General features: G+C 43.4%; 1 protein-coding gene across 1 annotated transcript in view; it reads right to left on the bottom strand.

Moving 5' to 3' along the window:
- Nucleotides 1–27751, bottom strand: part of nrxn3b (neurexin 3b) — a 274415-nt gene that overhangs the window by 147042 nt on the left and 99622 nt on the right. The window contains exons 10-18 of the mRNA XM_076756314.1: nt 25205–25408; nt 23450–23476; nt 21835–21954; nt 21244–21356; nt 20697–20965; nt 20143–20333; nt 19591–19764; nt 18596–18622; nt 16412–16531 (exon numbers count right to left, since the gene is read on the bottom strand). Of these exons, the coding sequence (XP_076612429.1) occupies nt 16412–16531; nt 18596–18622; nt 19591–19764; nt 20143–20333; nt 20697–20965; nt 21244–21356; nt 21835–21954; nt 23450–23476; nt 25205–25408 (1245 nt within the window). The remainder of the gene's footprint in view (nt 1–16411; nt 16532–18595; nt 18623–19590; nt 19765–20142; nt 20334–20696; nt 20966–21243; nt 21357–21834; nt 21955–23449; nt 23477–25204; nt 25409–27751) is intronic.

The following is a 27751-nucleotide window of genomic DNA, read 5'->3' as shown; positions in this document are numbered from 1 at the left end:
GAACTGAAATTTAGCAGTAATTCACAGCAGCCCCCTCAACCATTTAATCCTCATACAGAGAGATTTACATACCCCACTTGGATATTTGTGCAGACACACATCAAGCTTATCTCTCTAGAATACACTGTGGAAGCGCGCACAGACAGACGCACACACGCACAGCTGCCACGTGCCGGGCTAACGTGTTCAGGGGATACAGAACATCCGAAGGAAAGCGACGCTGCTGAGCCCAAACAAAATCAGCCAGCCCCTTTAAATGAGGCGTGACTCAGGAATCGTGCGTAATTTCTCTTGATGGTGTCTCAATGTGTTTTAAAGTCATTTATATAACGACGACGATGATTCACAGAGGAGGCGAGCAGAAATGGAGCAGAAAAAGAGCATATTGACTCTGTCCCACGAATTATGTCCCCAAATGTACAGTGGGGCAGTTAGCAGAAGGTCAGCGTCATGATGCAAGCTCTGGAGGTCAGCACTGTGACACCGTGGCACCAACAAAGTGAAAGAATAGTCTTTCTATTCTGTTCAATTAGCTTTAAATTGGCAGCGCACAGCCATAAAAATATAATTACATTATTTATTCTCATGCTCCCAACCCTCACCGCCAACACTTACACTGCGTACTAAAGCCTTAAGCCTTCTAAAAACACCTTCTGTGAAATGCAGAAATGACGGACCATGAACGAAGGCACAACAGAACTCTTTTGGTGCATTTATAGACAAAGCGAGAATCATCCGCTTATCTCAATCCAACTCAAGCGACACCTTAAGGTGACAGTGGGAGGGCAAATATGTCTCTGGTGTCTGGCCCCTCTGAAGTGAAAATGAACAGGGAAAATTGACTGTAAAAAATGAGGAAGGGTGGAGAAAAAAGTCGAGAGGCTGTAAGAGAAGGCTGCCATGGAGGGAACTTTGTGCTGCTTCTCGAGGAGTCTCCAAACACGTGCTCGGGGAAGGTGGATTTGTTCAGAACGTAAGCTCACTGAGATGGAGACTGAGGAATCGCTGGAATACTCCAACGGCCGAGAATGTCCTCTGTGATTAGAGAGGCTTATATGGCAGCACTGCCACCGGAGATACCAAATCATCACTTTTTATGCTATTCACCGGTAGATTTCATTCAAAGCGACTTACAGTATAGAATATATTTTTAGCACTGGTTGCCTCAGCGGGAATCCGACTCCTAACCATTAAAAAATTGGTCCCAGTAATTGTATGACACTATCCAGAAATCTGACATGCTGTAGATCTGTGGATTTTCAGTCAGCCACTTATTGCTGAATTATGCTAACTTGCTGAAAATGTGTCAGATGAAATGAAGGAGAGGCAGAGAGGAGATGAGGAATCCATTAGTTTATAAGGTAGGAGGCCAAAATTACCTTAGCTGAGGAGGTCATTTTTACATGATCGCAGGGGTGCGAAATTGCAATGCCACTCTTCAGCATTTAGCAGAAACTTAAAACCAAATTTCTCACCACTTTTGGAACTTTAAATGCGGCATTTTACATAATTGTGATAGAAGAGTGTGGATTGATGGCAAAAATACTTCTACTACTCTGTCAAGTAGCCAACTATCACCATGCACGAACGGGACCGATTTACTCCGCCACATAAATCTGTCTGCAAAGTTTTAATAGCACTCAGGCTGGCATACGTTTAAATCTAAACATTAGACAACTATCAGAGACACTGCAGCGAGAGACATTAGGGTCACTTAAATGTTGCACTTGATATATAGCTACCATTTTTTCTATCACCACAATTATTAAAATATGTACAAAACTAAAGCTAAGGTCACTTATCAAAGCATTAATGCTCAATATTTGATGCGTTTTATGTTACTCACACAGCAGTGATGACACCATTTTGCCATGACCAGCCATTATGTCTGACCTCAGCACCCCCTCTGACCCATTACACATTACCCTCGTTATAGCACTGCTTTTTGATTTCTTCCTTTTCTTGTTATTTAAGGAGTGCAGTCATTGCTAATGGTTGCCATCATCCTCCATCCTCCTGAGAGCCTGAGACACATTAATCAATGGAACTCGGACAAACAGTACCCACAACATGCATCATGTTACTAATAGCAGGGAGCTAAAAATACACAGGTGGTAAAACACTGATCTATTGCCATGAATATGAAATCAAAGGGTGTGTATACACACAAAGGAGACATGTTTGTCCATACAGGCGTAAAGCGAATGGACCCATAATTGCTTTCAGTTTCATAAAACATTCAGGTCATAACTAATGACAAAATATGGAAACTCTACAGTAACTGCTACAACACATTTAACGGGTAAATAAATAAAAGAAAATGAAAGAAAAAAATGAAAAAATGACATTTTTTTCAGTCACAACACCTCAATTATTGCGTCTCAGATGTGGAGGGTGAGAGTGGATGTGGATAAAAGCAGATGTTAAAAAAGCAAGCAATAAACGCTGGAGGGTTTGTATCTTTCCAAATGAAGGAAGAAGAAAAGAAGTCTCCAGGGAAATCTAATCACTTTCATTTTGCATCTCTGAAGTATTAGAACAAGTTAAACAGAGCAACGCCACCACGGAGGGAGCAGAAAGTGATTCCTAGCTGGAGATATGATAAAGAACGGTTTTCACCTTCAGGCCATTAAATAATTATCTTCTCGCAGGTTTAAGAGCTGTTTAAAATAGGCCGATCCGTCACTCCAGTCTACAGCTGTTCATATGGAAAGGCTTTTGAAGAATCATTCTCTTAAAATATGTACATTGTGGGATCTGTATGTGTGAAAGAACATCTTGCCATGCTAGATCTATTATTCACAGCTTTGTAGTTTAGCCCAATTTGAAAGTGGGGTAAAGTGTATTTTTAGTGACACTTTATATTAAGGTACACATATTCCCTATTAACTCATTGTTCATTAGCATGCATGTTAGTAGCATACTGGCTCGGTATGGTCATTATAAAGCACTCAGTGAATGTGTGTACTTTAATATGAAGTGTTATCATGTTTTTTTGTTTTGGTCGAGGACTGAAAGAAAGAGCAGTGTTTTCAGTTTTGTTGTTCGAGAAGTCTTCCCTTCTATCCTCTTCTTCATTTTCCATCTCCTGTGCCCTTTCCTGTTTTCTCCCTCTCACTGGCCGTTACTGGAACAAATCATTTGTAACACTCACTGCTGTTTTTCTGTGGGTGAGCAGGGCTAATTTTGATACACTCATTATGCCTTCTCTCTCTCTCTCTCTCCTGTCTCTGTTTGGTCTCCCTCGCACAGACTTTCTCTCTCTTTAAGCCCTGACCTCCTTCCCCAGCCGCTGCACACTGGGTCTTGCAATACATCACCATAAAAAGCTGACTGTATCTCAGGGGGGTGCCTAGGGTGAAGGCCCTACCCTGCACCGGGGCGGGGGTCAAACCAGGGCCACAGACCAATCTCTGTCCAATGAGGGCTAACTCTGCTGGATAAGAGGTCTGCTTTCCCGCCAAGAGCCTGCTGAAACTGGCAGCTCGAACATGCTCCTATATTCCTTCCTTCCATGTCCCCAAATTTGCGTTCTCCCTCTTACTTGATGTCTTGTCACTTTCTGTGTTTTCCAATCTTTTTCTCCCTCCTCGCTCCATGGCGGACCAGCGCAGGGCATGCTTGGAGCAGACTACAGCGCATGGCAGGAGGAGAAAAAGAGGGCGGGAGGGAAGCAGATGCTTGTGACAGTGTGGGGGCAGTAATGAGGGTCCCTACAACGGTGAAACAATCAGTAAGGCCTGAACACACAGCCCACTCGCGCGCACACGCACAAAACAGCGAGGGAGTAATGGGCTGGCAAAGGCCCGGGGCCAGTCTCACTGACGCACACACACATTCACTACACACTACATGGTGAATAATGAAGAGGGAAACCACCACCATCACTATCGACCACTCACTGAGCAAAATAAAACCAGCCCAAAAGTGAATTACCCGCACCATTTTTGTAAAATATTCATTTAGAACAAACAAATACCCAGCTTGGCTCAGGTGAATCAGCTCTGTATGAAAGTACAGTAAAGGGGAGCAGGAAGGCCGTTCTGCCTCATGCCAGGACGGCACACATGACATCCCAGTGTGTTCCCCAAGCCCGCCTCTAATAGGCACGCAAAGCCTTTCAAAAGCATTACCCCGCCGATGGGAGATACTTTTATTGTGGCAGACATTTCAGTGAGAAGGAGGTTCGATTCACCAAAAGCGAGGGAGCGGAGGAGGGAAAACAAACGGTACTTGCCGAGTGTGGGGTTCACGTTGCCGCAGAGACATTTCAAGAAGTGGGGCAGAGGAGAGAGTGCATGTTGAAGGGAACAAGGTTTGAAAATAGCCTGGGATAATACAGAGGCAGCACGGCTGCTCATGTGCACACGCACGCAGAGCGTTGCAAAAAATGCACACACAACAACAGGCAAAAGCAAACAGGCATAAACAAAGATGCATGCATAAATACAGACACACGCCTGCTTACGCAAACAGAATGCAATCTAGAGCCTAAATCAGCAGCGTGCCGGACAGTTTCAGCCAAGGAGGACTGATTACAATTGATTATGTCACCGCTGAAAGTGGTAAGCCTTTATCTGTCTCCCCTGTTAAGGTCTACAGATCAATCCATTGAGCTTGATTTGGTTAAGATAGCTGTCAGGTAGAGGAAAGACTAACAGCACGGGAGATGCTAAATAAAACGCTATCCACAAAAGACCTGTGCTGTGTAATGTCTGATGTGATTCATTCCTTGTTCACTCTACACTGCATCACTGTGACCTTTGGAAATTGCTCATTATATCGAGGCTGCGCTTTTCAGCTACAATGATTAACATTTTAGATTTGAATCAAGAGTACACATTTTTAGTTTATGAGGCTCAGCTACGTGGAATATCTCACTAAGACACACAAATGGTGCTTCTGAGAATAACTTCAGTTTTTTCTCTTGTAAAGGTAAAAAAAAGAACTGTGCCAAAGACAAGGACACGGTCCTGAGCACTTTTTTTTTGTTTTCAGTTTTGATAAAGTTGCCAAGATGCTAACCAAGGCTGAGGGGGAGCACGCTGGTCGCACCGTACCACCTGAAGTCTTTGTGTCTGTGCGTGCGTGCAGGCGTGTGTGTGTCAGCTTCCGACTTATATCAGGCATCTCAAGACTGACAGCAGTCAGTTTGCATTATGTTTACAGTTACAGTGATGCATTTGACCCGGGTGTTTATCCCGGCCTCTCCCTTTACAGAAGTGAACAGAGAGTGACACAGTTACTGTCACATGCACACACTTGCAAGACACAAAACTGCACACACACGTACACATTCACTGTTACACATTTTACTGTTCCCCGCTTGACGCTTGGGAGACAATTTGAAATGGTGGGTCCGTGGACGATCAGCCCTCTGCTGTAATTGGGTCCCTTGTCACCCAGCAAATTCATGTCAGCATTGGTCACATGGGATACTAATCTAAATGGCATCAGTGTCCTACTTTATGTGTGTGTCTGTGAGAGTGTGAGAGAAAGAGAGAGAGAGAGAGAGAGATAAAGCAAAAAAGGTGTGGTAACTTTGAGAAGCAAAGTCAGAGGCGGCTTGTAAATTATGTACAGGACTGTCACCGGGCTACAAAACAATAGAGCTGTATTCCTCCTGTGAATATGACAAGTGAACATGCAGCCCGCTTGGATGTGTTATCTTCAGTGTCTAGGAGGTAAATATAGAGGACTATCAACAGTCTGGACAAAGACAAACCATTTCCTGGCACTGAATTTTTTTTCTCGTTTTCCTCACTAAGGGTTAATAGCTGAGCAACATTTGAAACTTCAGATCAATCACAGTTTCTAAAGACGGAAACTCGCTGTGGAGCTGTCAAGGGTTGGTGAGAAGTCACAGAGAAAGTGAAAATTTGTTTGAGTAGCTACTAATCACACATTCATCACTGTCATTTTTTCAACCAGCTAATGGTTGACTAAACATGTTTAGCAGTGCAGTGCTTATGCAGTGGTGTATCACAGGCTGGGTGTTTTCCTGACTTTCAATGCAACTTGTCAGCTCCCAGATAGCTCCCTGTATGTTTGGATGGTGAAGCGATCTGCAGGTAAGAAAAATGTGGGCAAGCACGCGGTCAGTCCTAATCTTCCTGTCAGCCATGCTGAAGCCCACCTGCATCAACTTCACAGATAGGCCAAGATTCCTTTGTCTGTATGTTAGAATGGCCATCTCCAGACTGGCACCTTTACACATGGAAATATCCGTCAGGAGAAAGACTGAACAAGGTGATGAATTTCGAGAGTAAGATGGGTAGGGACAGTATGTCAGAGTGCTGTTATGTGAAATTAATCAACAACCCTTGAGCAAATCAGAATTACATATTCATGCAGGCCATTGTATAATGAATATAAATGATGACCTTTTGAGAGCTCACTTTGTTCATATCATGTTTCCTCAAGTAGGTTGAGGATGAGCCACTTTTGTGGAAAAACTCCAAAAATATGGAATTATGAATTGTATTTTTAATAACAAAAAAAAAAAAAAGAAATGTGCATTTACATCACAGGGACTATCCTGAAGCTCTGCAGAGACAGCAGAGAGAAGTAAGGGGGTAGATGCCATATTGAAGCTCCAGAGAGGACGGTGCGATATTCACGTTTTCACTAATAAGGTATTACAATGATGACAGCCTGATGTTATAAAGTGCAAAATACTAAAGCATATCTAGAGGGTTTCAATAACACTGAAACACAATATGCAACAGTGAAATCAAGGAGGTTATTGCAGTGAGTGTTTTGCTTAAAAGTCATCTAGTATTTTAAAAACTTCCCTGTTACATTTGGATATAAATTTATAGTAGTAAAGTATTATAGTTGTATGTACTGTGTCTGGAAAGGATCTGCTTCAATACTAGACAGTAGAGCTGTCATTTAACACAGTGTAACATCCTGCCAACGCATGTCTCCATCTGTAATCCACAGTCAATACAGATCAAGCAACCTATATTGTTTGTGATATGTTGCACTTGTCTGCACTTCAGACAGCAGTAAAACGATCAGAAGTTGTTTCTTTGATGGCTCCTATAGAGGCAGGCAGGAAATCTGTAGGCAATGGCTGTAAACTCCAGAGCAAGTTAGTACAATCTACCGTGAAAGTCTGTGAGCACCATCTGTTGGGGGCTAAGTGATGAACTGGGAAACTGCTGACACAATAATTGCAGGCATCTAGCAATGAGGCTGAGAAAAAAATGAAAAAAAAAAAAAAAAAAAAAGACTGTGAAGCAAAGTGGTAGAAAGATGGACAGAGAGAAAGAGAGGGAGAAACTTGAGAGGTCAGTAATTATCACAAGGTGAACATTAAGCACTGAGAATGTGGTCTTTCTCGTCTTTAAACACTGTACTAAAACAGTGTTTGGTCAGACGTCAGTATCACAACATGCGTCATTCCCAGCTTGTGTGTGTGTTTGAGCGGCCAAAATGGAATAAAAACACCCGCGGTGAAGTGAAAATTATGCAATGACTGTACAGACGTGTCAAAATAATTTGTTTACCTTCCAACAAAGACCTCAGACTTTTCTCGGGCTGTTTTATCTTATTTTAGGTGGCAGGGCAAAGCATGGAGAAGTACTCCTAACTACAGCCTGCCGAACGGTGGGCTCCAATCCCGTCATGTCTATCACCTCACCCCCTCTTCGTTTACAACAAAGGGATACTTTGGAAGGATTCAACAACAAACATTGCTCCCTACAGGAACGACTGCAAAACCATGAATGCATTCACATTAATATTATCAGAATTTCCTCCTTTGGGGCCAACAGAATTTGAAAAGTTTCAGTAGAAGTAGAATATAAAATTAGACATAATTCCTTCCTTTCTATGCACTGAAAGCCCAGAAAACTTTCCAGTGTACGCCCTCTGTGAGAACCTTACACTGGAATGAACTGAGAGTGGTCTTGGAACATGGTATCCAGTTCTATGAATACGCCTTTGGGTCCATCACATCCCTCACCATGTATTTAAAAGGTAAATGGACATGTACTTACTTCCATAGAGCAATACTCTGCAAGTTACTTCTCCTTCACCCATTCACATACAAGCACCTCTGGCAGCACAGCAGCCATGAAAGCCACTGGTGTCATCATCATGAGCTTCAATGTCATTTAAGGACACTTTCACGTGGGAACAAGATGAGCCAGGGACTGAACCGCGCCCAATCAATGGACGCCCCGGCCTACCTCCTGAGCCACAGCAGCCCAATTAGGCCAACTGTGAAATGTAAGATTCATAACCTGCATTTTCATGGGCTGAATTACCATTATCAACAATTACTAAGCAGATTTCATGGCAACATGATGAGGCTTTAAGTGGACCATTTGTTAAAAAGCTACTGAACAGCAAGTGTGCTGGTTGGAATACTCATTTTCCTGATTTATTGAGTATGTGCTTTCACTAGTAAATGTGCCCATATTTCACAAAGAATTAGTGGTGTTTGTCTAAGCACTTTGAAGACTTCTGAAAAGCTTGAAAGCTCCAAAATAACGACAACATGGACCTTGTTATGAGATTATTTGGTCAACTACTGTTTGCACAGTCAAGGGTGGGCTTTCAATTTGACCTTTTAAGACAACATGGAGCCCTTAAAGTGCTCAAAATAAAAAAAAAAAAAAAAAAAAAAGGAATTAACCATTTAGCCAAGTGTGTAATAATTGTACATATTTCAAAGATATTTCACATGTATGAAAGCTGCTGTTAATGGGCCGGCAGACACCGCTCTATTATTTCAGGGTCACAGAACAGCAGGGGGTGGGCCCTTTCAATGGTCAGGTAGGCAGGGCCCCATGTCCAACCCTTCCCACGGGCTGAACTCACAGGGGGGCGTCTCAGCATGCTGAGTGAGAGTGGGCTGTCTGTTCTCGATGGAAATAAAAATGTCAGAAGTAATTGCCTTTAAAATGCCTTCACCTGTTGAAAACCATCAGTTTCATGTGATGGTTGGACGTCTTGGCACAGTCCTCACATTCCCTATATGAGTGCCCTTCAAACACAACACAGGTAACTCTGGTGAGAGGCCGCTAATGGTTAAAATTAATGGCTGTAAGCTATCACATAGTGCAATTTCTTTTTTTTTTTTTTGCTCAAAGGGCTGAAACACTTCATCTCACAGCTTTTGGACGACTGATCTCACTATGGCAACTGGTCAATGAATGGCATGACTGCCCTGTGGGTAAACCTTTACATTCTAATTGTGAGACCAGATGTAGGCAATGACCTGAAAAGGGACAGTGTGACCCATGTAAAAGTCTGCTTGTAAGGTAGGATAGGTAAAAGGCGTCTGCCAGCAGACATCAGATATACAGCATTGCCTCTTCTCAAGTCTATCGAAGCCTGGGACTTGATGAAATGCAATCAGAGGCACAGTTAGATCTACTTCTGATCTGAGCTGAACACAAACAGAGGCAGGTAGATACAGCACTCCTTGTTCTGATGAAGTATCCTCCTATAAGTGCTGTACAGAGGAGAGCTTTATTCTTTGCAGTTTGCTTTGAGTGGTTTAGCTCCCTACTGGTGATGACTACCTATCAGCCTCACCGCTGAGAGAAAAGAGGGCAAGAAGGGAGAGCAAGGAGAACAATAGACCAATAGAGTGAAACCAACTCACCTTACTTTTTGACTCATGCACATCTAAATTGGCGTTGTGAAGCCGTACAGTGGGAATGACAAATTACTTGTGGTCCTTCAAAACCAAAATATAGATTTAAACACAGTCTGTGTATCTGGGTTCACACTGTGATAACATGAAGCTGCAAGAGAAAGGGTTCAAAGACAAGATAATTTCATCTGCTAAAATACTAGAGCAAAAAAAAAAAAAAAAGTGACAGGTAAAAGAAAGATGATAAAGGAGACACGTATGAGAGAAGGACCAAGGCAAAAAGCTGCCAAAGAAAACAGGCATGTAAACTGCGTTTACTCCTGACATGTCCCTGCCCAAAAGCCTCAAGTTCAGGCGAGGCGTTCGAGGTATTGATTGGGTGATTTGTATGTGTTGCCAGCGCTCATGAAATGTGTCTAGGAACATGTGTTGATGGATGTGTCTGTGGCTCTCAGCCTGTGAGGGCCAGGGTGGGTGCTGGGAAAGCTCTGACAGCCTCAAGGTTACCCGCCTGGCTCCAAAACAGATGGATGCCCCTCATCGTAACTGTCCGTAATGTGCTCAACTCAATCATTCCCTCCCTCTCCCGTTTCCGTACAACATCTCTCTCGTTCGCTCACTGAGGCAGTTTGCAGAAAGTGTGAGAGGAGTTGTATCCACAGACAGCATTGGAAGTCATGATTTTATTTATCACACAAGGCCTTCTACATCTTCTCCTGGGTGCAACAACTATGATGTAAGGCTGCTAACTGATATGTTTTTGGTCGTGTTAAAGAACTTTTTTTGCTCTCTTTCTGAGATTGAGATGAGACGATGCGTGTTAAGCTGGAGTCAGGGTCCTAATTAGCACACTGCTCTCATCTTGTTTCACTCCATCTGAACATGAAATGTAAAGTGGCAATTTGTGGTTTTATGGGAAGTTAATGGCTGGAGTTCATACTGCCATGGGTGTTAATGCTAAGCTAGGCTAAAAACATCCAATCAATCGATGCACTTGATGCACATACATGAGACTGACAACAGTTCTATATTATTACCATATAAAGTTGCTGTAGCTAGCATGTTTGCAATTAACAATCGCCTGTTTCTGTCCTTTTGTGTTGTGTTTTGTTCTCCACAAACTTCTGAGAAATGTCTCTGGCTTTTTAGATGCTAAACGCTCCACTATGTCCACCGGCTACTTGCTAACTTCATCTTTCTGTCATTTGGTACTGGGGAGGTAGTGTGCAGTTGAGTTATCAGAGCTTTTTTCGCTGAAAATATCTGCCTGCTGCAGCTGAAAATAAAGTTAAGGGTAATCTGTGATGGTGCCGTGGAGCCATGTCTCTAAGAGTGGGTTGCTATCGTGTACAAGGACACGCATGCACGCAGCAAGCTGTTCGACTCACACTCTGCCTCTGGTTTCATGTTATTCTGCTGACAGTTTATGGCGATAATGCACCTAGAAATGTGGGAACAAAAGCAGTGAAGAAAAATACTGCTGGCTGGTAAACATGGATGTAAACAATACATGATTAAAACATTACACAAGGAGTTTCAAACAGCTTTTCTGATCAAGGAAATGCACCGCAAGATGTTTGCTTCACCTCAAGGATGGACACGATGAGCATTGGTGAGTGCTAACTTTTGCTGGTTTACAAGTAAATTCCACAGGGCAGCTGTAATGAGGGCAGGGTTGCGGGCCAGAAAACCAAAACAATGAGCTGAAGCAGCGGAAAGGCTCAGTATTGCTGAGGGAAACTGCAGAGTCAGGTGATAACACTCAGTACAAATGACACCTTTCACATTACATTTGGCCATTTGTTTCCTAGTTTCTATACAGATATTGAACAGAGCAGCTTCAACTCCACTACCAAGAAACAGGCCTGCAATAAGACTAATGACTCAGAAATACAGCAATATGTTAACGTCTGAAAATAAAAATAAATGACGCAAAAATATGGAAAACTGCTCATTTCTTCAACACACCCCTTTATTGACACTCATAAGGAGTAACATCTCCAACTCTTCTCTCTCCATCTTTTCACCCATTTTACATTCTCTTTCTTCTGGCCCTGGGGCATTTAGGCTCCACAGCACCGCATACATCCAATTATACCACGGCTCTGCGCACGGCGGTGACACATCGATTGACACAAGCGACATCCAGTCTTATCACTGTGACATGATGCAGTGCTGGGCAAGCATCATTAGCCTGATCAGCCAATAGCTGGGCAGCTTGTTAGACCCCCCCAAGGGCTGGACATGCAGCTGTGGTTCTAATACAGATATCATAAGACAAGGAAGAGGAGTGATAAAGTGATGGAGAGAGGAGGAGAGATTATAAACCTTGGAGGGACAACTTTACGTTTGTGCGCTCTTGTGTTTGTATGTGTTTCGGACAATTCCACCGGGTTGATGTTGGCCAATTCCGCTTTTCCTCAAGCCACAGCGACACAACAACAGGTGCAGTTTCCTCAAAGCCCCCAGCCTCCATCATCCAAGACCGTTCCTTTGTGACATTACTGCAGGCAGCTGTCAGATCTTTGAGTGGCTGTTTACACCATCTGATCATGTGATGCCTCAGTCATACGGGCAGTTCTAGCTAACATAATCGCCTCAATCGCTACAACAAAGTAAGTGAGATCATTTCAAAGTGTGCTTTTGGGATAGGTTGAGCCCTGAGGACAAACCACTCTCTCTGGAACACTTTTGGCCCATTTCTGATCTACCTGTGGTATTTATAGGCAAATGCTCTCATATTTCTATGCTCCACTTCTAAGCCCTCTTTAGCCAAAATGTACTTTCACGTACCAGACGAAAACTTTCTACAAGGTTTTGAAAGAAGAAAACCAAGAAGGAAAGCATTTTCTGTTTACTTCTCCCTGTTTACTTCCCTCCTCTCCAGATTAATCTTGATATTGATTGCCTCCACTGGCTGAAAAAGTTGTCCGTGTATTATGATCTAACATTGCCACCACCACATCTGTGCCCAGCTGAAACCACGCCAAGCTCAATGCTTCCCGGCGTGTGCTTTACAGCCAACTAACCCCTGCTCAGCACCTGTTGGCCAGTCCCAGCCAGCTCCAGCTACTTAATCCCATTTACAGAGACAGCAGGTTCAATTATTCAGTGCTCCAATGAAAGCTCCTTCAGTATTCATGAGGAGGTCTATGGACACCGGCAGCGTGTGCACGCATTTGTGCGTGTCTCCTTTATCATTTGATTGCTTATTCTAAAACCTCTACTCATCACTGATGTCATGTTTAAGTCATTGGCTCCATTGTGTGACTGCTGTTTTTTCGCATCCAGGATCTAATTCTCTGGAGTAGACACATCAGCCGATAGAGGGGAAATGCTGTTATTATTGTTGGTCTACTCAGTAGAACATTGTGGACCAAAGAAATTACAGCTTGTTCCTCAACCCCCACCTCTTTTTTTTCCTTTTCTTCCCTCCCATCGCAGAAGAGAAATGACTGTGAGGCAAATGCCATTATTATTTTCTTTTAAATACTGAAGGAAGCAAAGGCTGCTGTGTTTGTCATTTATGTAAGCAGTTAGCCAGATATGGTTACAGCCCTCTGAGCATGCCTTGAAAAGTAAATTAAGGACATTGGGTTGAGCAGAGGGTTGCTTGGGATCAATGCACTGACAAAGAAATTCATCACTAAATCTATCCAAGCAATTACTGATGTAAGCATCAAACTGACAAACAGTTTTCTGTTGCCTTCTTCAGTTTCCCTCTCCCTTCTCCCATTCTTGCTTTCTGTTTGTTTACCGTGTTTCTGACTGTGGAACAATGCAGCGACCTTTGCGGAGATAATTCTATTACGTAAGTTGAGTAATTGCTCTGGATGTGGAAGAGGAGTGTCCGCTGCTCCTCTTGCTTGGCCCACAGCTCCCATGTCCTTGGATTTAAATGAAACTCTGCAGTATTCATACAACCTGACAGGGAGAGTTCCGCTTAGAAAACAGAGAGGAGAGGAGGAGGAGGAGAAAGGGGAGAGAGAAAAGAGAAAAAGGGGGATGGATGTGAGACGACAGGGAGATGGAGATGAGCATGACAAAAGCAGTGAGCCAGAACCAAGCAGGATGAAAATGCTATAAAAAGAGTCCATCCCTCTACCCCCCAACCCCCCTTTTTTTAAGCAGTGCTAGGCACGGCATGTACCTCCAGATTGTCCAAGAGGATCTGAAAATGGCCTGTGTGGTGCAAAGAGCCCTGCAAAGGAGTACACAGCAATAAATGGAAGGAGCCTAGATAGTTCGTGCCTGCTGAGGTGTTTTTTTTCCCATTCTTCGCTGCCACCTTGAGCCCTGCTCGCTACAATGGAGAAGCGCAGACAGGGCACGGAGGCTCGACGCTAACAATCGGCACAGTTGAAATAGCGAGAGGCTTTACTGGCAGAAATGTTCACTTTACTTTGTTCCGAGTTTCTTCATTTGGACAATGGGTAGAGATGGAGTCAGAGAAGCAGACAATTACTGATATTTGCTGCCAGCTATCAGAGAGGGAGAGACCAAGAGAAACAGAGGGAGAAGCTCCACTCCCACATTGTTAATTAAAAACTCTCTCTCAGCGCTGTGCTCACTGAATAAAAGGCAGTCGCACAGTCGAGCAGAACACACACGCGAGCACAAGGCAAAGACTGTGTTCACCGCTTTTATTCCTATCAAGCTACTCCAATCAAACAATAACATTTGGCAATATGATTGCGTTTTACTGCATTTGATTTTGCATTGTGTAGGAGATCGCACAATATTGTCTCTATGATCCATAACTATAGAAATTGGATGGGCTTTGGGTTTTGGGGGGGGGGTACAAGAGACAAAGCAGTAGAGGAAAATAACAGGAAAGCTGATTTCATGCTCGGGGGATTGCATCTCATTTTCTCCCTGCGCGGAGGTCCAGTGTGCGGTCCAGCTTGTGGATTTACTGCCACCTGGTGGATTGTGACTGCACTGCTGCTGAGCGTGTGAAAGCTCACTGGGACACAGTCTAGTGCTGGAGTCAACATCAGAAGACTGGGTCAATCCTAGAGAAGTAAACTACACCCCTTATCTTGGACAGACAGTGTCACTTGTGTGTGCACTTTCTGAAATAGAAACTCCCAAACCAAACTGCACGTTGAGGCTTGACTTTGCCTCTTTATCCTTTTCTTTATTGTTCGTTTTCTTACTTCTAACACAGGAAATCAAAATAAATTGCTTGAAAGTACCAAAAGAAAGAAGAAATTCAACAACAAAATTCCCATTTAGGGCAATACCGCTCAGTTAAGAATGCTATTATACGCTTGGACAGTCCAGTCAATATTACTGAACATCTATCTCCAAAACCACCAAGTGGAGAACTAAGACTTGAACCTGCAATGTCCTGAGATGTAAAATAAGTTATTATCCAAGCTCTTGTGTTTCAAGAAGAAATATGGCTGTGGCGATAGGAAATCAATGACAGCTCCCTCCAAGTCATCCCAGGCTGCACCTCGGGGTGAATTAATGAGGGCTTCTCATCACTAATTAACACATAAACACACACAGCTCCCGTCACCTAGTGAGAGGGAGTTGATTACTCGCCCTGCTTGGAAATGAGTGTTTCATGTGATCTTTTGCAAAGGGAGAAAAAAGAAGAGGAGGGTGAGAAGGGAAGAGAGAAGAAGAAGAGATGAGAAGTTATACACAGCGGCCGGGTCCAACATCAGAGAAGTCTGGATGATTAGGGGATGCCAGCACTCACAGAGAGCAGCTCTCCTAACAGCCTCCATCACCTCATTAGTCTGGGCCAGCAGCAGTATGCCCTCACTATTAACTGCTAAATGAAAGACCGCCAACCGTGATTACTGAAGGGAAGTCCCCTGTCGTCATGGGGATACGAGATCCCTCTACACGCACACACATAAACTCACACTTCAACTTCCATGATTGCTATTTGAAGGGCGTTTATGAAAAGGCGATTGAGGCAAAAGTGGATATTTTACACATCATCGGTCACAGCCGTTCACCCCGGAGCCCAAAACGTGAAAGCTCGGGACATCAAGCAAACCTGTTACGACAAATTGCCTGCATTGCAGCAGAAAAACACCCTCAACAAATGCCGGCATTCTCTCAGTTGTTTCATTTAAAGACCACATGAAGCTTTCAGCTCTACTTTCACGCTGCAAATGTGACAAAGGCTTCATAAGCACATGAGTGAAACAGCCTCGGAGTCCTTGAGTCAAGGATGCAGTACTCACTGCTGCAGAGAGGATGGCATGGCTCCATAGGTGCATCCAATTTAGGTGTATGAAAGTGTGTTTGTAGTGCGAAAATGCTGCACGTTATAGCGTGTTTTTATGGACTTCTATACACAGGATTTGGTTATGTAATGCAATATAATATGGACGTTTTGTACAGTTGGATGTGCTTGACTGAATGCAAGTGTGTGCAAGGTGCCTCCTGCAATCCAATATTGCACTTCCATACAGTTAAATAGACCATATTTGTGCTGCATCAGCTGATATACCCTGACTTTTACGTCTTAATATGGCTTAAGCTGAAAAAATTCGCACAATGCAACTCTTGTAAGATCCTCCCTGACTGGGTCCTTCAATCCCTGTTTGTAACACAGGCTTTCAGTTAAAAAAATGCAGTCCCCAAGTTGAAGGCGATATTACTCGAGAGATGTCCCTTCAGCAATTTTCTCCCTCCTGAGCCACAGGACACATGCTGTTTAGCACTTCCCATGACTAATACATTGACTCCGACATGTGAAAATCAGCTGAGTGCTTATTAAATGCACATGAAAGGCAAGTGCAGGTAAGTCTTAAGCCCAGCAGTACTTACGGTCGTTGCAGTGAGTCCCCGTGTAAGATGTCATAGAGCAGTCACAAGTGAAGTTCTCCCACTGCTGGATACACACACCCATGTTGGCGCAGGAGTCCTCCTGGCAGGTTGTACTTGGGCCTGGGAAAAGGCAAGAGGTAGAAAGAGAGAGGGATACCACAGGAGAGCACAGTCAAGCAACAATAAGAGCTACTGCTGAGCCTTAACAATGCAGGACTCATGCAGAAGAAATGCACTCCAGAGAGAGATACAGCATGTGGGCCTAGAAGAAAGAACAAGGAGCAAACAGTGCCACCACAGGAAGCCTGACCTGGAGTACAACACACTTAAAAACAGTCTGGGGAATCCTGTTTCATGCTGGGTAAAAGCGGCAATTGCAGTGGCAAGCCGAAGCAGAGGCGCCAGGTTTTCACAGGATCAACGGCGCGCTTCTCAAGCAGAGGGAGCGTCAGCATTTACTTTTTCTAATTGCTGTGAAAGCTGCAGTACAGGATGCTTGTTAAGTTCTAATCTGCATTTAAGGCATACTGAAATACAGCAGATGAATTGGACCCCAGCTGGGCTGATGTGATGGCACTGTCAGCTCCCCTTAATTTCCTTCTTTTGGAGAGTGTGTGCCGGTGGACATGCATGCAGATTTTCTACTCATTCCAACAAGTGACTTGAAAAGAAGTTTTATCAGAGTAAAACTTAGAACGCTGCATTCCCTCTGTGAACAAGCAAGACGAGACAGAAATAAACAACCTTTGAACAAATGATAAAAACTCCATTAAAAACACCCATTTAAAAATGTAAGTGGTCCTGGCAGTTTTCGTCCCAAACATCTCTTTCACTGTGAGAATACGCGGTGTACACTAGACACACTCGACAGACAGAATTCACGAAGAGCCGAGGAGAAAAGAAACATAAAGAGCACTTGAGAACATGTAGTGCATATCCTCGTGTATGCACTTCAGTCAGACGGGAGCTGAGGAGGGTATTCAAAGTCAGACTGGATGTGTGTTTGCTATTCCTCCACACCACACATAGCTTTTACCTTTGAATACTTTTACTGAGAGGGAATGCAGATAAGGACAAGTGCACAGCATAGATAACGAGATAAACAATTCCCCGTCTGAGTCTAGACAGGCACGGGGGGAAACCTTGACAGAAACCCTTCTGATAACCACGTAGGAAACAAACAAAAGTAAATAAGGTGAAATTAAATAAACAGTCCAAATAAATGGCAGACAAATGCAAGTAAACAGAGTTTAAGCGCAATTGTCTGGTGCAAGACAAAGTGAAGAGAAGAAGGACATCTGGAGTGGAAAACAGAGCAAGTTTGCCAGCTGAAAGTGCATTTACTGTGTAATGTACGGCAATGGTAGTCAACCAGGCATCCTGCGCGCAAACATGAATTTCAATATTGTGTCCTCATGTCATGTTCGCATGCACATATCGGTGCACGTCTGTCAGCGTGAGCGATGGAGGATTTTGCTGTGTTTGACTGTTGCAGCAGGAGGCCGCTCGCTCTCTGAAAAACACTCTCACCTGGGTAAAGCAGCAAACATAATAGTTTTTGGTTTTTTTAAAAAAAAAAAAGAGACAGCGAAAGAGGCCTGATACGCTGTTTAGGGGCGCAGTGACAGCCTCATAAGGCTGTCTGTGCCAGCCTGTTACTTACCACAACTGGCTTTTTCACACAGGAACACAGGACTCCCACGAATGGTCTGTTTCTGCTTTTAAACCACCTCCATGACATATGCCATGTATATCGACACTGTATGAGCATCAATTAACTGACCTGATCTGTTTCCTCTCTTTAATTAGACTGTGTGCTCAAGTTTTTTGCAACTCTCCTGGTGGCGAGCAGGGAAGAAAACATGCATTCATTTAACTGTTATGTACAGTTAAATGTGTTGAATCTAAGGTATTTATGGCTACAGTCACGCTGCAGCAGTACTGTAGTGTGAAAATGCAGTTACCACAGAATAATCAGAATTTTTGATTGCTTCATCAGCTGTTTTGTTTGCTAGTAGTCTCTGTCTTTCTTTCTCTATGCATATTCTTTTTTTTTCTTTTCAGAGAGCAAGTCACCTCTGCTGCACCAAGGGGACATTATTGCCATGGTGACACCCACGATGCATTGCACACAGCAGACTTTCAGGCGTGCAGGCCTCTGAGAGGCTGAGTTTAACCCTCTACCTTGCAGGTCGGCTTTGGTGAAACCAACTTTGTTAGCGCAGAAAGAAAATAACAAACAGAACAGAGCAGAGCGGAAAACAAGAGTAAAGGTTAGTGAGGGAGCAGCATCGTTAGCGTTCGTAGAACTTGTACAAGTTTGTGCAATATCAGGGAACGTTGTTGATTTGTTCGTCAGGGTTGAGCTCCGGAATAAAGATCCTACACAGTGGAATTCTTTTTTTTTTCTTTTTGCTGAAGACAAAAGTTTTAATTATGTTTTCGCCAAATGTTCTGCTCGTTAAATGCTACTGTGCAATACTTTGAATGTATCTTAATCTTCTGCTGCCCTCTAGAGGCTTGCAGCATACACAACATATGCATTTGAACAGTGTAGTATTTTACATTGGAAGAAGTCATGATTTATTAAGTAGGTCCGAATAGTTTTGGCATGACAGTAATCTAGAATATGTAATACAGAAACAGCCTCAAGTCAAATCTGACTGGAATAACTGCAATAGATGGCTGTACATATACCACATCAGCAGCAGCTCATTCGTATTCTGGAATACTGAAAAGCTAATTTGCCTTAAGATGGAAGGATTTAGGGGCTGGAGAAGGAAAAAAGACAGCGGCTGAGTGTTTGAGTTCATGTAGTAATCTCTCTAAATGTCTTATCTTGTAAAATAGTCACAGTTTTACAGTTTTACAAAACATTTTGACTTTAGTTTCATCAACTGAGCAAACAGGATGTTTCTTAATTTGTGATTCATGTTTTAGCACTTCCAGCTATCTAAAAATAGATCGATGCAACATAAAAAGTTAACAAGCCATTATTAGGGAAACTGAAAGGCAAATTATTTTCCTATGATGTGACAAATGCCTGGCGAAGAAAAAGAAAATAAGTAGGATTAACAATGCCGGCGAGAGGCTTTAAGGTCTGCTGAAGAGCCTTCTAATTAGACTAATAAATCTCAGACGGCAGGTCATGATTCTCGTACGCCACAGGCCATCTGTACCTTCGCAGCCACGCTCGATCTGCCCGCTGCGGAAAAGGGCGTCGTTGATGAGGTCTGGCAGGCGGCCGTTGAGGTCAACTGAGGCCAAGCATCCCTGGAAGCCCTCCCGAGAAACCACCAGCTTTGGGAGGTTCTGGTACATGTTGGGTCCCAAACCTCCGATAAAAAGGTCACCTGAGGGGAGAGACAGAGGGAGAGGAAGGTAAGTGGGTTTAAACAGTTAGCATTTTAAGGTAATTTTACAAGCTGTTTTTAAAGGAATAGTTCAACATTTAGGGAAACATGCTTATTCACTGTCTTGCTGGGAAATAGACGAGATCAATACCACGGTCATGTCTGTACAGTCAATATGAAGCTAATGTCAGCAGGCGGTTAGCTTAGCTCAGCACAAAACCTTTTTTTGACTTTGTCAGGGGTGTCACATTTATGTCTCGGGTCTGACTCCAGCCCGACTCATGTGTGGGTCTCCTGCTGCGGATGTGGGGATGACATTCTTTGACCATCATCATGATGATAATAACTTTAACGTCTCAGAGAGCGAGAATGCGGTACCTTTGAGGTCGAGGTTCTTGGCTCCGTTGACATTCTGGGTGACTGACTTCGTGTCTACCTTCAGCGTGTGTGTGTTGGAAGCGTCTCGCGTGATGACCACGTTATGCCACTGGTTGTCGTTCAGTGGGTTGTCGCTGTTCCCCTTCAACAGACTTGGCCCGTTCCCCAGATCAAACACATAGTGGATAAACCTGCAGAGAGGAAGCACAGCCTGTAAACACATCAGGCTTTGTTGCTGTATTTGTGTGTGTGTGCGGTTGCAGTACGTCTCTTTTTATCTTTCCAGACTGATTAACCTTTATGGAAAAAACTCCCACAATCAGCTCACGCTGCTCTGACACTAATGGGAGTTAAACTGATAAAGAAAACAATCTTCGCTGCAACACAGTGCTGTTTATGCTTTTACAAGCCTACGAAAGGTGCAACAGAGATTTGGGATCGATAGCTTTGTCAGCACTGTTAAATTCATAACGCCTTAAGAAACCCAAATCAGCGCTGCTATTTTAAACGTGATAATCGTCTCTGGATTGAAGCCAGCAGCGCGTCTCACTCACCCTTTGACCAGCTCTACGGCAATAAAGTCGTTCCCGTCTCCGCTGTTGAAGATGATGAAACCGTCGGGCGAGGTGGTTTTAAACTGAAAGAAGAGGTGCATTGTGGTATAGGCCTGCAGAGTGGCCAAGCCCAGGTAGCTGGCCTTGGTCTTGAAGGTCACGGGGTCGGCGATGATGAAGCGCATGCCAAAGCGGGCGTTCAGCTCGCAGAAGTCGATGTCCCCGTTCTTGCACATGTCGATGTACTGCATGCCGTTGAACTTTAGGCTCTGGAGGGACAGTGGGGAGAGGTGGTGCTGTTAATAACAGACTGTGGTGACATAATGCACAAAGATGTCAAACTATAGCACTGTTTGCACATTCTAAGGCACATCTTGATAATAGCTTTCATTTAAAAAATACAGAAATACAAGGACACCTGTGGCTGAATATTCCGGCCTGTTCTTTCCCTCAGATGATAAATAACGATGACCCTCCTCCTGAGGACACGACTTTATCAGTGATTGACAGCTGCTGAACAGGATGCATCCGAACGCACTGCACTTACCTGCAGATGTCCAATGAAGGAGGAGGGAGCGGACGAGACGTAGCGTCTCTCGGTCAAGATGCCCGTCTCCACGTTGTTGAACTCCAGACGGGTGTGGTCGCCCGCCATCTGACCTGAGGGGGAGGAGGGAAGAAAGGAGAGGAAGCCAAGGGATGAAGGGGCGGAAGAGGAGGAGGGACACTGCAACCTAGACCTTAACGCAGTAATAACCCTCTTAACCCAAGCAACGCTAACAGTCAAGTAATGTCCACAGAGCAGTAAATAGTGACATAAGGACAGTCTTACCATATTATTAATAGTCAGACAAAAGCAATCAGTGTCGTCAATCAGCAATATTCTAATTGTTTATACTAGAAAAACTCAATACTATACTGCTGTTTCATTTAAGAGGTATGACATGAAGAACATCTAACGCCACACAAGTGAAAACATTTTTTTCCCTCATCCGTGAGACAGATTATACTTTTAAACAGAGACGTTAAACCTGTATTCAACCACCACCGAAGAAAGAAAACAAAAGAGAAAAATTAAATGATCATGCATATCATGGGTATCGGAAAATAGCGAGGAGGCGGATCGCAAGACTAATACCTTCAGCCATGTCGTCATCCACAGTGAGTTTGAAGTTTTTACCGCGGCGGACCACTCGCACTGAGTGCCAGTCATTGTCGTTGAGCTTTTGTCCGGCATAAAGAACCTCAGGGCCTTTGCCTGAAGAGGAGGGTTTGTTAGTGAAGGGACAGGGGAAGCACAGGCACAAACAAAATCTTTGTTTTTCAGGACAAGACTTTTCTTTTTTTTCTGCTGTTCACAATATTTTCTCAGATCAAAATAAGGATTTGGTGACAGTAGATAGTAAAAATTGGTTTTGATTTGTCAACAGAGGAAAACAGTGCAGTAAATCATAACTGTTTGTGTAAGAGAAGATTTGCTGTTACTCATACAAAGGCCCAAAAGCTGGTACTATAACTGTCTCTGTCTCCCTTGCTTATATTCCTTGGAATGATCCCTCCAAGTCACACCTTAAATAGCCTGTTTTCACAAACTGTACTGCAGTTTTATTGTGGCTTTCATTAGAATTGGCCTGTAGAGACCGACTAAAATAATCTTAGAACCAACCACTAGAGGGCAATGCAGCCCCACTGAGTTTATCTACAGGCCAGAGCTGCTCATTCGTTCCTGAATGTGCTGAATAATATTGAACCAAATGAGCAGCATTCTTGAGCTAGTCCTACTGATTTGTAGAGCAGATTTAGGATTTTAATTTGGTGACTAAACTCCAGTTATCCACCGCTGACTCAGCACTGAAGAGAAATGTGTACTGCATGCACAAGAAGAAGTGAATATGACTTCTCAATGTTTACTTTCACCTGTGCAAGGATTCAGCATTTTCAATATTATATGATGCATGAATGATTAATTAAAAAGCAAACTCGAGTTGATTAAAATTTAAAATTTACTGAAAAAAAAATTTAAATTAGTGATTTGAAAGGTAACAATTTAAAGGAAATTATTGATTTTGCAAAACCAAATCAGCCCATGCGCACCTGATCATTATTTAATGACAATAATCAAGCTAATCAATAATGAACAGGAGTCTATAATCTGTTTCTAGAGAACACATACACACACACACACACGCCCTGACACACATACCTGAACCCCCTTTCAAGTCTTTGTTCTGCGTTTCTCTCTCTCTTGATCTCTTTCTCTCTCTACAAGGCTGCGAGCGCCTTTGAAAATAATGAAAAATAAGAGCTCCTTTCACGAGTAAGAGCATGTCTGCTAACACCATCTATATATCACATTATGGGCCTATATACTGCAGTACGTGTTAAAATAAGGAAGGCAAGGAAACAAAGCAAGTGAGACACGCAGCGATATATTACAGTGTAATGGGGAAAACAATGTAGCCGGTAGACTCTGAAAGTGCAAATGTTCAGTAAGTAGCTATAGGCGTACAGGGAAAGATTAAAAACTAGTTGCCTGACTTAATTTGCAAAAGGGGCCATTTAAAATATATAGAGTACATTAAGTCAGATTTGCATAACTTTGATCTCTGGCTATTCCTTATTTCCCCCCTTATCTGAAAAATCCTCTTATCAGTCCCCCACATTCACACATCTCTGCCCTTACATCTGGCACACAGGCTATAATCAAACATTGATTGAAGGAAGAAGGCTGCAGAAGAAGAATGTTGACTTACTGGTGTTACAGTTTATCCTGACACAGTCTAGATGGGGAGGGGAGAATAAGTGACAGATGAAATCGCATCCTTCAAGGTTACAGCTGCAGACATCCAAGAGCAAGAAAAGCCACCTTCCGGGGACGGTCACATGACCCCGGCGGCCATTTTAGCCTGGTTAGCTACTGATGGTCAATACTATGCTGATACTGGAAATCCAATTTAATCCCAATCCAGTTCTTTAATTACTTTTAATGATGCAGCCAATAATATTGCACCAACAGTGGTCAATACTAAAGCACTGATTGATTGTAATTTGAACGTTTCACATCATGACAGGAATGCCAAAAGCATCATATGTGAATTATTTTCCAAAAAAAAAAGCTGTCATGGAGTTCTGCTACCTATTGAGTTGTTAAATTTTCAAAATGGTCGCTTGCAACTCAATGGCCACATCGATTTTGCAACCCAGCAACTACAGCCAAAATATTTTACCAGCAGCACAGCACATTGTAAAATCAATCAACTGTATACAGAATTTGTCCTTAAAACTGAGGCTTTGCATGCCTCTTGCTAAAAATCTCCATCTAAGGGAGAGTATTAAACCTGTGTTTGGCAGGTGCAGGTTGAAATCCATGTGACCAGGCTGGTCATGTGCCGTCAACCGCAACAGAAAAGTGGGAACAAACAGCCTCGAGCCACGCAGCACCAACGCCGTACAGAGGCCTACAGATTCCCTCTCTGAGGGTCCTATGTGTTTACTGAAAATAGCTCTTTGCATTTGTTAGAATTTGAAATTCACTTAAAGGTTAACTCTCTTTTGAATGCTTGGAGAAAGACCACGTTGCACATTAAAAACATGAAATACGCACTATAGATGTTCCATGTTTTTAGCAGCTGTGGTAATTGCATTCTGAACTAAATGGGTTTGATTCACATATTTTCTATGTGCACATGTGCTTTATGTTGAGAGCATCTATTCTAGGCTCACTGGTGTAAAGGCCTGCACTCTACTTAAATGCAGCACTCCTGCCACCATCTGCAGGCACACTGGGTGCTGTGGCATCGGGCTGTTTGCCAGACGGGCCGCAGGCTCGGGGGCCTTTGAAGGGGTGAGTGCCATCTTTGAACAAGGCATGGGAGATGCCAGCTAGACCAAGGGTTACTAATGGACAGAGAGAAACATGAACCTGCTATCATGAGACAAAAAAGAAAAAAAGAAAAAAAAGAGAGACCACAGGAACAGACCCACATGATAAGAATGCATACTACCAGTGCAGCACTGAAATGTGCAAATGCTTACCTGCAGATCTGAATAGATGGCTGAATATAATCGAAAAATGTTGCTATCTGAATTGATGCATGTCTGAGGACAGTGCAATCTATTGAAGTCATTCAAAAAGCAAAATGTGCCTTTGGAAGAATCTATTTGTACACAATAATGAGCATGACTAAAATGATCTATGACATGTTCAAAAGATGTGCTGCAGAGCATGGATTACTTTGTTAAGTGTTAGATTGATGGATAGAAAAATCTACAAGGACATCTAAGCATCAAGGCAGAAAAAACTTACAGTTCAGGCAAGTCAAAAACAAGACATGCAACTACAAAGACAAACTGCAAAAACTGGTTTAGTATGTGTTAGGTCTGATATCAAGTCTGGACCATAAAGAAATTGTACAAAAGAAAAAGAAAAAAAAAAAAAGCACAAAAACAGTAAGGCCTCCTCTTGAACTCGAGGGGAGGGAAGCCAACAGGGGCGGTTTATACAATACCTAAGTTGACCGTCAGTTTGACTCTCCCGCTGTCCAGCTCCAGCCTCAGCGTATCCGCCGACTCGCGAGACGTGGCGGCCATGAGCAGGCCGAACGCCCGCTGGGACATGAAGCGGAGGGAGACGTCCTCGGCCTCTGTGTGCATCACATTCGGGATCACGACTTTCATGTACATGCTGCCGTCGTACGACAGGATCGACGCCTCTGCGAGGAAAAGAAGAGACGGAAATGTCATTAACTGGAATTTTATTTAACATACAATAAGCTTTCAAACAACCAAAAAAGGATAATGTGGGGAAGGAGAGGCTGTGTCTACTTATGTGTATGCACAGATACCATCATTAAAGGACAAAGTGTGGCAATATATTGCACATGCTTCATCTCCTTCTGACAGCACTGTTTATGCTACAGAAGCTTCCAATAAGATAAAAGCTGGAGTGTGCTATGAAAGCAAATATGCACACATAAATATGCTGGGTAAAGAAAAGCGAATCCAGTTGAAAGTTGGAAGATGCACGCATGCATGTATGTCCCTTATATTTTATCAATGGGAAACACACTCATACATGTCCCACATGCCCGGATGCAGCTGTGCTCATCATCCTTGGAGTGACAGGCGAGTGTCTGGGAGCTCAGGCTGAGGCGCACACACGCTGCTCAGTGTGCAGAAAATTAAATCATCATGCTACTTCCTCCTCTCCCTCCATCAGTCGGTGTCTTTAATGGTGAAATCTTTCTCTTTTTTTTTGATATGTAAAAGCAGAATACGTGCAACCACACTGTCATACTAAAACGCTGTTTGGTTAAATAGGGACAATAAGAACAAACGGGTCGCGGCGGTTCGAAGGCTGCCGGGCCGGACGATTCTGTTTCCTTTTTTTGAGTTTGAAAAGGAGCAGAAAGCCAGAGTGAGTGCGGCGAAGAAAGAGGAAGACTGTCAGCAGGCTGGAAGCCTCTTGGGGGAGAGAGAGACAGATTAAAAAGGGTATCCAACCATGACATACCTGTTTTGACACCTCAGCTTTTTAAAAGAAAAAATAGCCCTGTGGCCTCAGAAATGCACCACCATTTGGCTGCGTCTAGGGAAACGCTGAGGCTGTAGGTGAGAGGTTTTTGGAGCATCACACGAGAGAGGGGTTGTACCTGTAAACGATGCAATGTCACGTGCCACGTCCCGAGCGCTGGCCCCCCCCCCCCCCCCCACCCCTTTTTTTTTTTTTGGTCTGCTATTTTGCACAAAAATAAAGTCATTTTCAAGTTTCAACAGTAACCAAGAGAAACAGTAAAGCGTTATCAGGAATATTGGATCCTGTTTCAGTTAAATCTCAAGATTCATATGATATGTTGTAAAAACTCATACATAAGCGGTGTGAGATCACTGAGCCATTCAGCCGAGCGGTGCGCTGCTGTAAAAATCTCACATTTGTCCGTGTTGCTTTTAGGGCTGTTGTAAAATCCATTCTATGAACAAGCTGTCGACTGTGTGGGTACAGTAGCCTGGAGGATAATGAAACCTTGGCTCCCCATTGTTCTACTCAATCTTAAATTGCACAGGCTCTCTCCCTCTTTGTATCTCCTGCGCTCTCACGTACACACACACATAAAGAAGCGCTGTCACACATCCACACATGCACGCACACCAGCCTGTCTGCAGACATATGCCCTAACAGACAGACGCATGTATTGATTTGTGAGCCAGGTCAGGTCCCAGGCTCACACATGGAGAAAAAAAAACATGGTGCGAGTCAATCTGCAGCTCAGAAAACAAAGGGAGACAAGGACGGACATGAAAAGCACCCTATAAAACAAACTGTGATGTTCACTTTGGAGTTTGAGCAGACTTGACACAGCACCCGAGGTAAAACTATTCCTGAGAATTGACTCATATGTTTGTAGCTATGACAATTTGGCAGTGGAAGGGAAACATTTGTTTCACATTGTGGAAACACAGTGGTCACATACCTTCATACAACCTCCAACAAAAATGATTTACTGGCTCAAGACAAGACTCATCCACACTCGCAGCTCTGTGAAGCTGTACTTAGGCCTTGAGCTAAATGCTAACATTAGCATTCTGCCATGCTCACAATGACAAGCACCTGTTTGGAACTTTCCACAGGTAAACGGGTTCATTGGTAACAGGTGACAGTCTCGTGATTGGGTATTAAAGGGGCATCCTGGAAAGGCTCGGTCGTTCACAAGCAGGCCATGGAGAGAGGTTCACCACTTTGTGAACACATGATTGAGGGTTGAGGGCTGAGCCGTGGGTGAAGGAATGCAATCTATCCAACAGTTAAAATAATGTACTGAAAACCACAAATGTCAAACTCATGGTGGCACTAAAAAATAAAAAAAGAATTCAACCTCTGGGGACCATTAATATCTGTACAAAATATCATGACGATCCATCCCATAGTTGTTGAGATACTTCAGTCTGGTTCCAAAACTGGGCTCCATCAGTATCTCTCTTGAACTGTCCACATACACACATTTTGAGCAAGCCAAGCTCATGCAAACACAGTATGCAAGTCTGCTGTGGGATTGATT

This window comes from Chaetodon auriga, chromosome 18 (assembly GCF_051107435.1).
Source record: "Chaetodon auriga isolate fChaAug3 chromosome 18, fChaAug3.hap1, whole genome shotgun sequence".
Lineage (NCBI taxonomy): Eukaryota > Metazoa > Chordata > Actinopteri > Chaetodontiformes > Chaetodontidae > Chaetodon > Chaetodon auriga.
The sequence above is the reverse complement of the archived record's forward strand: the minus strand, read 5'-3'. Positions and strand labels throughout refer to the sequence as shown.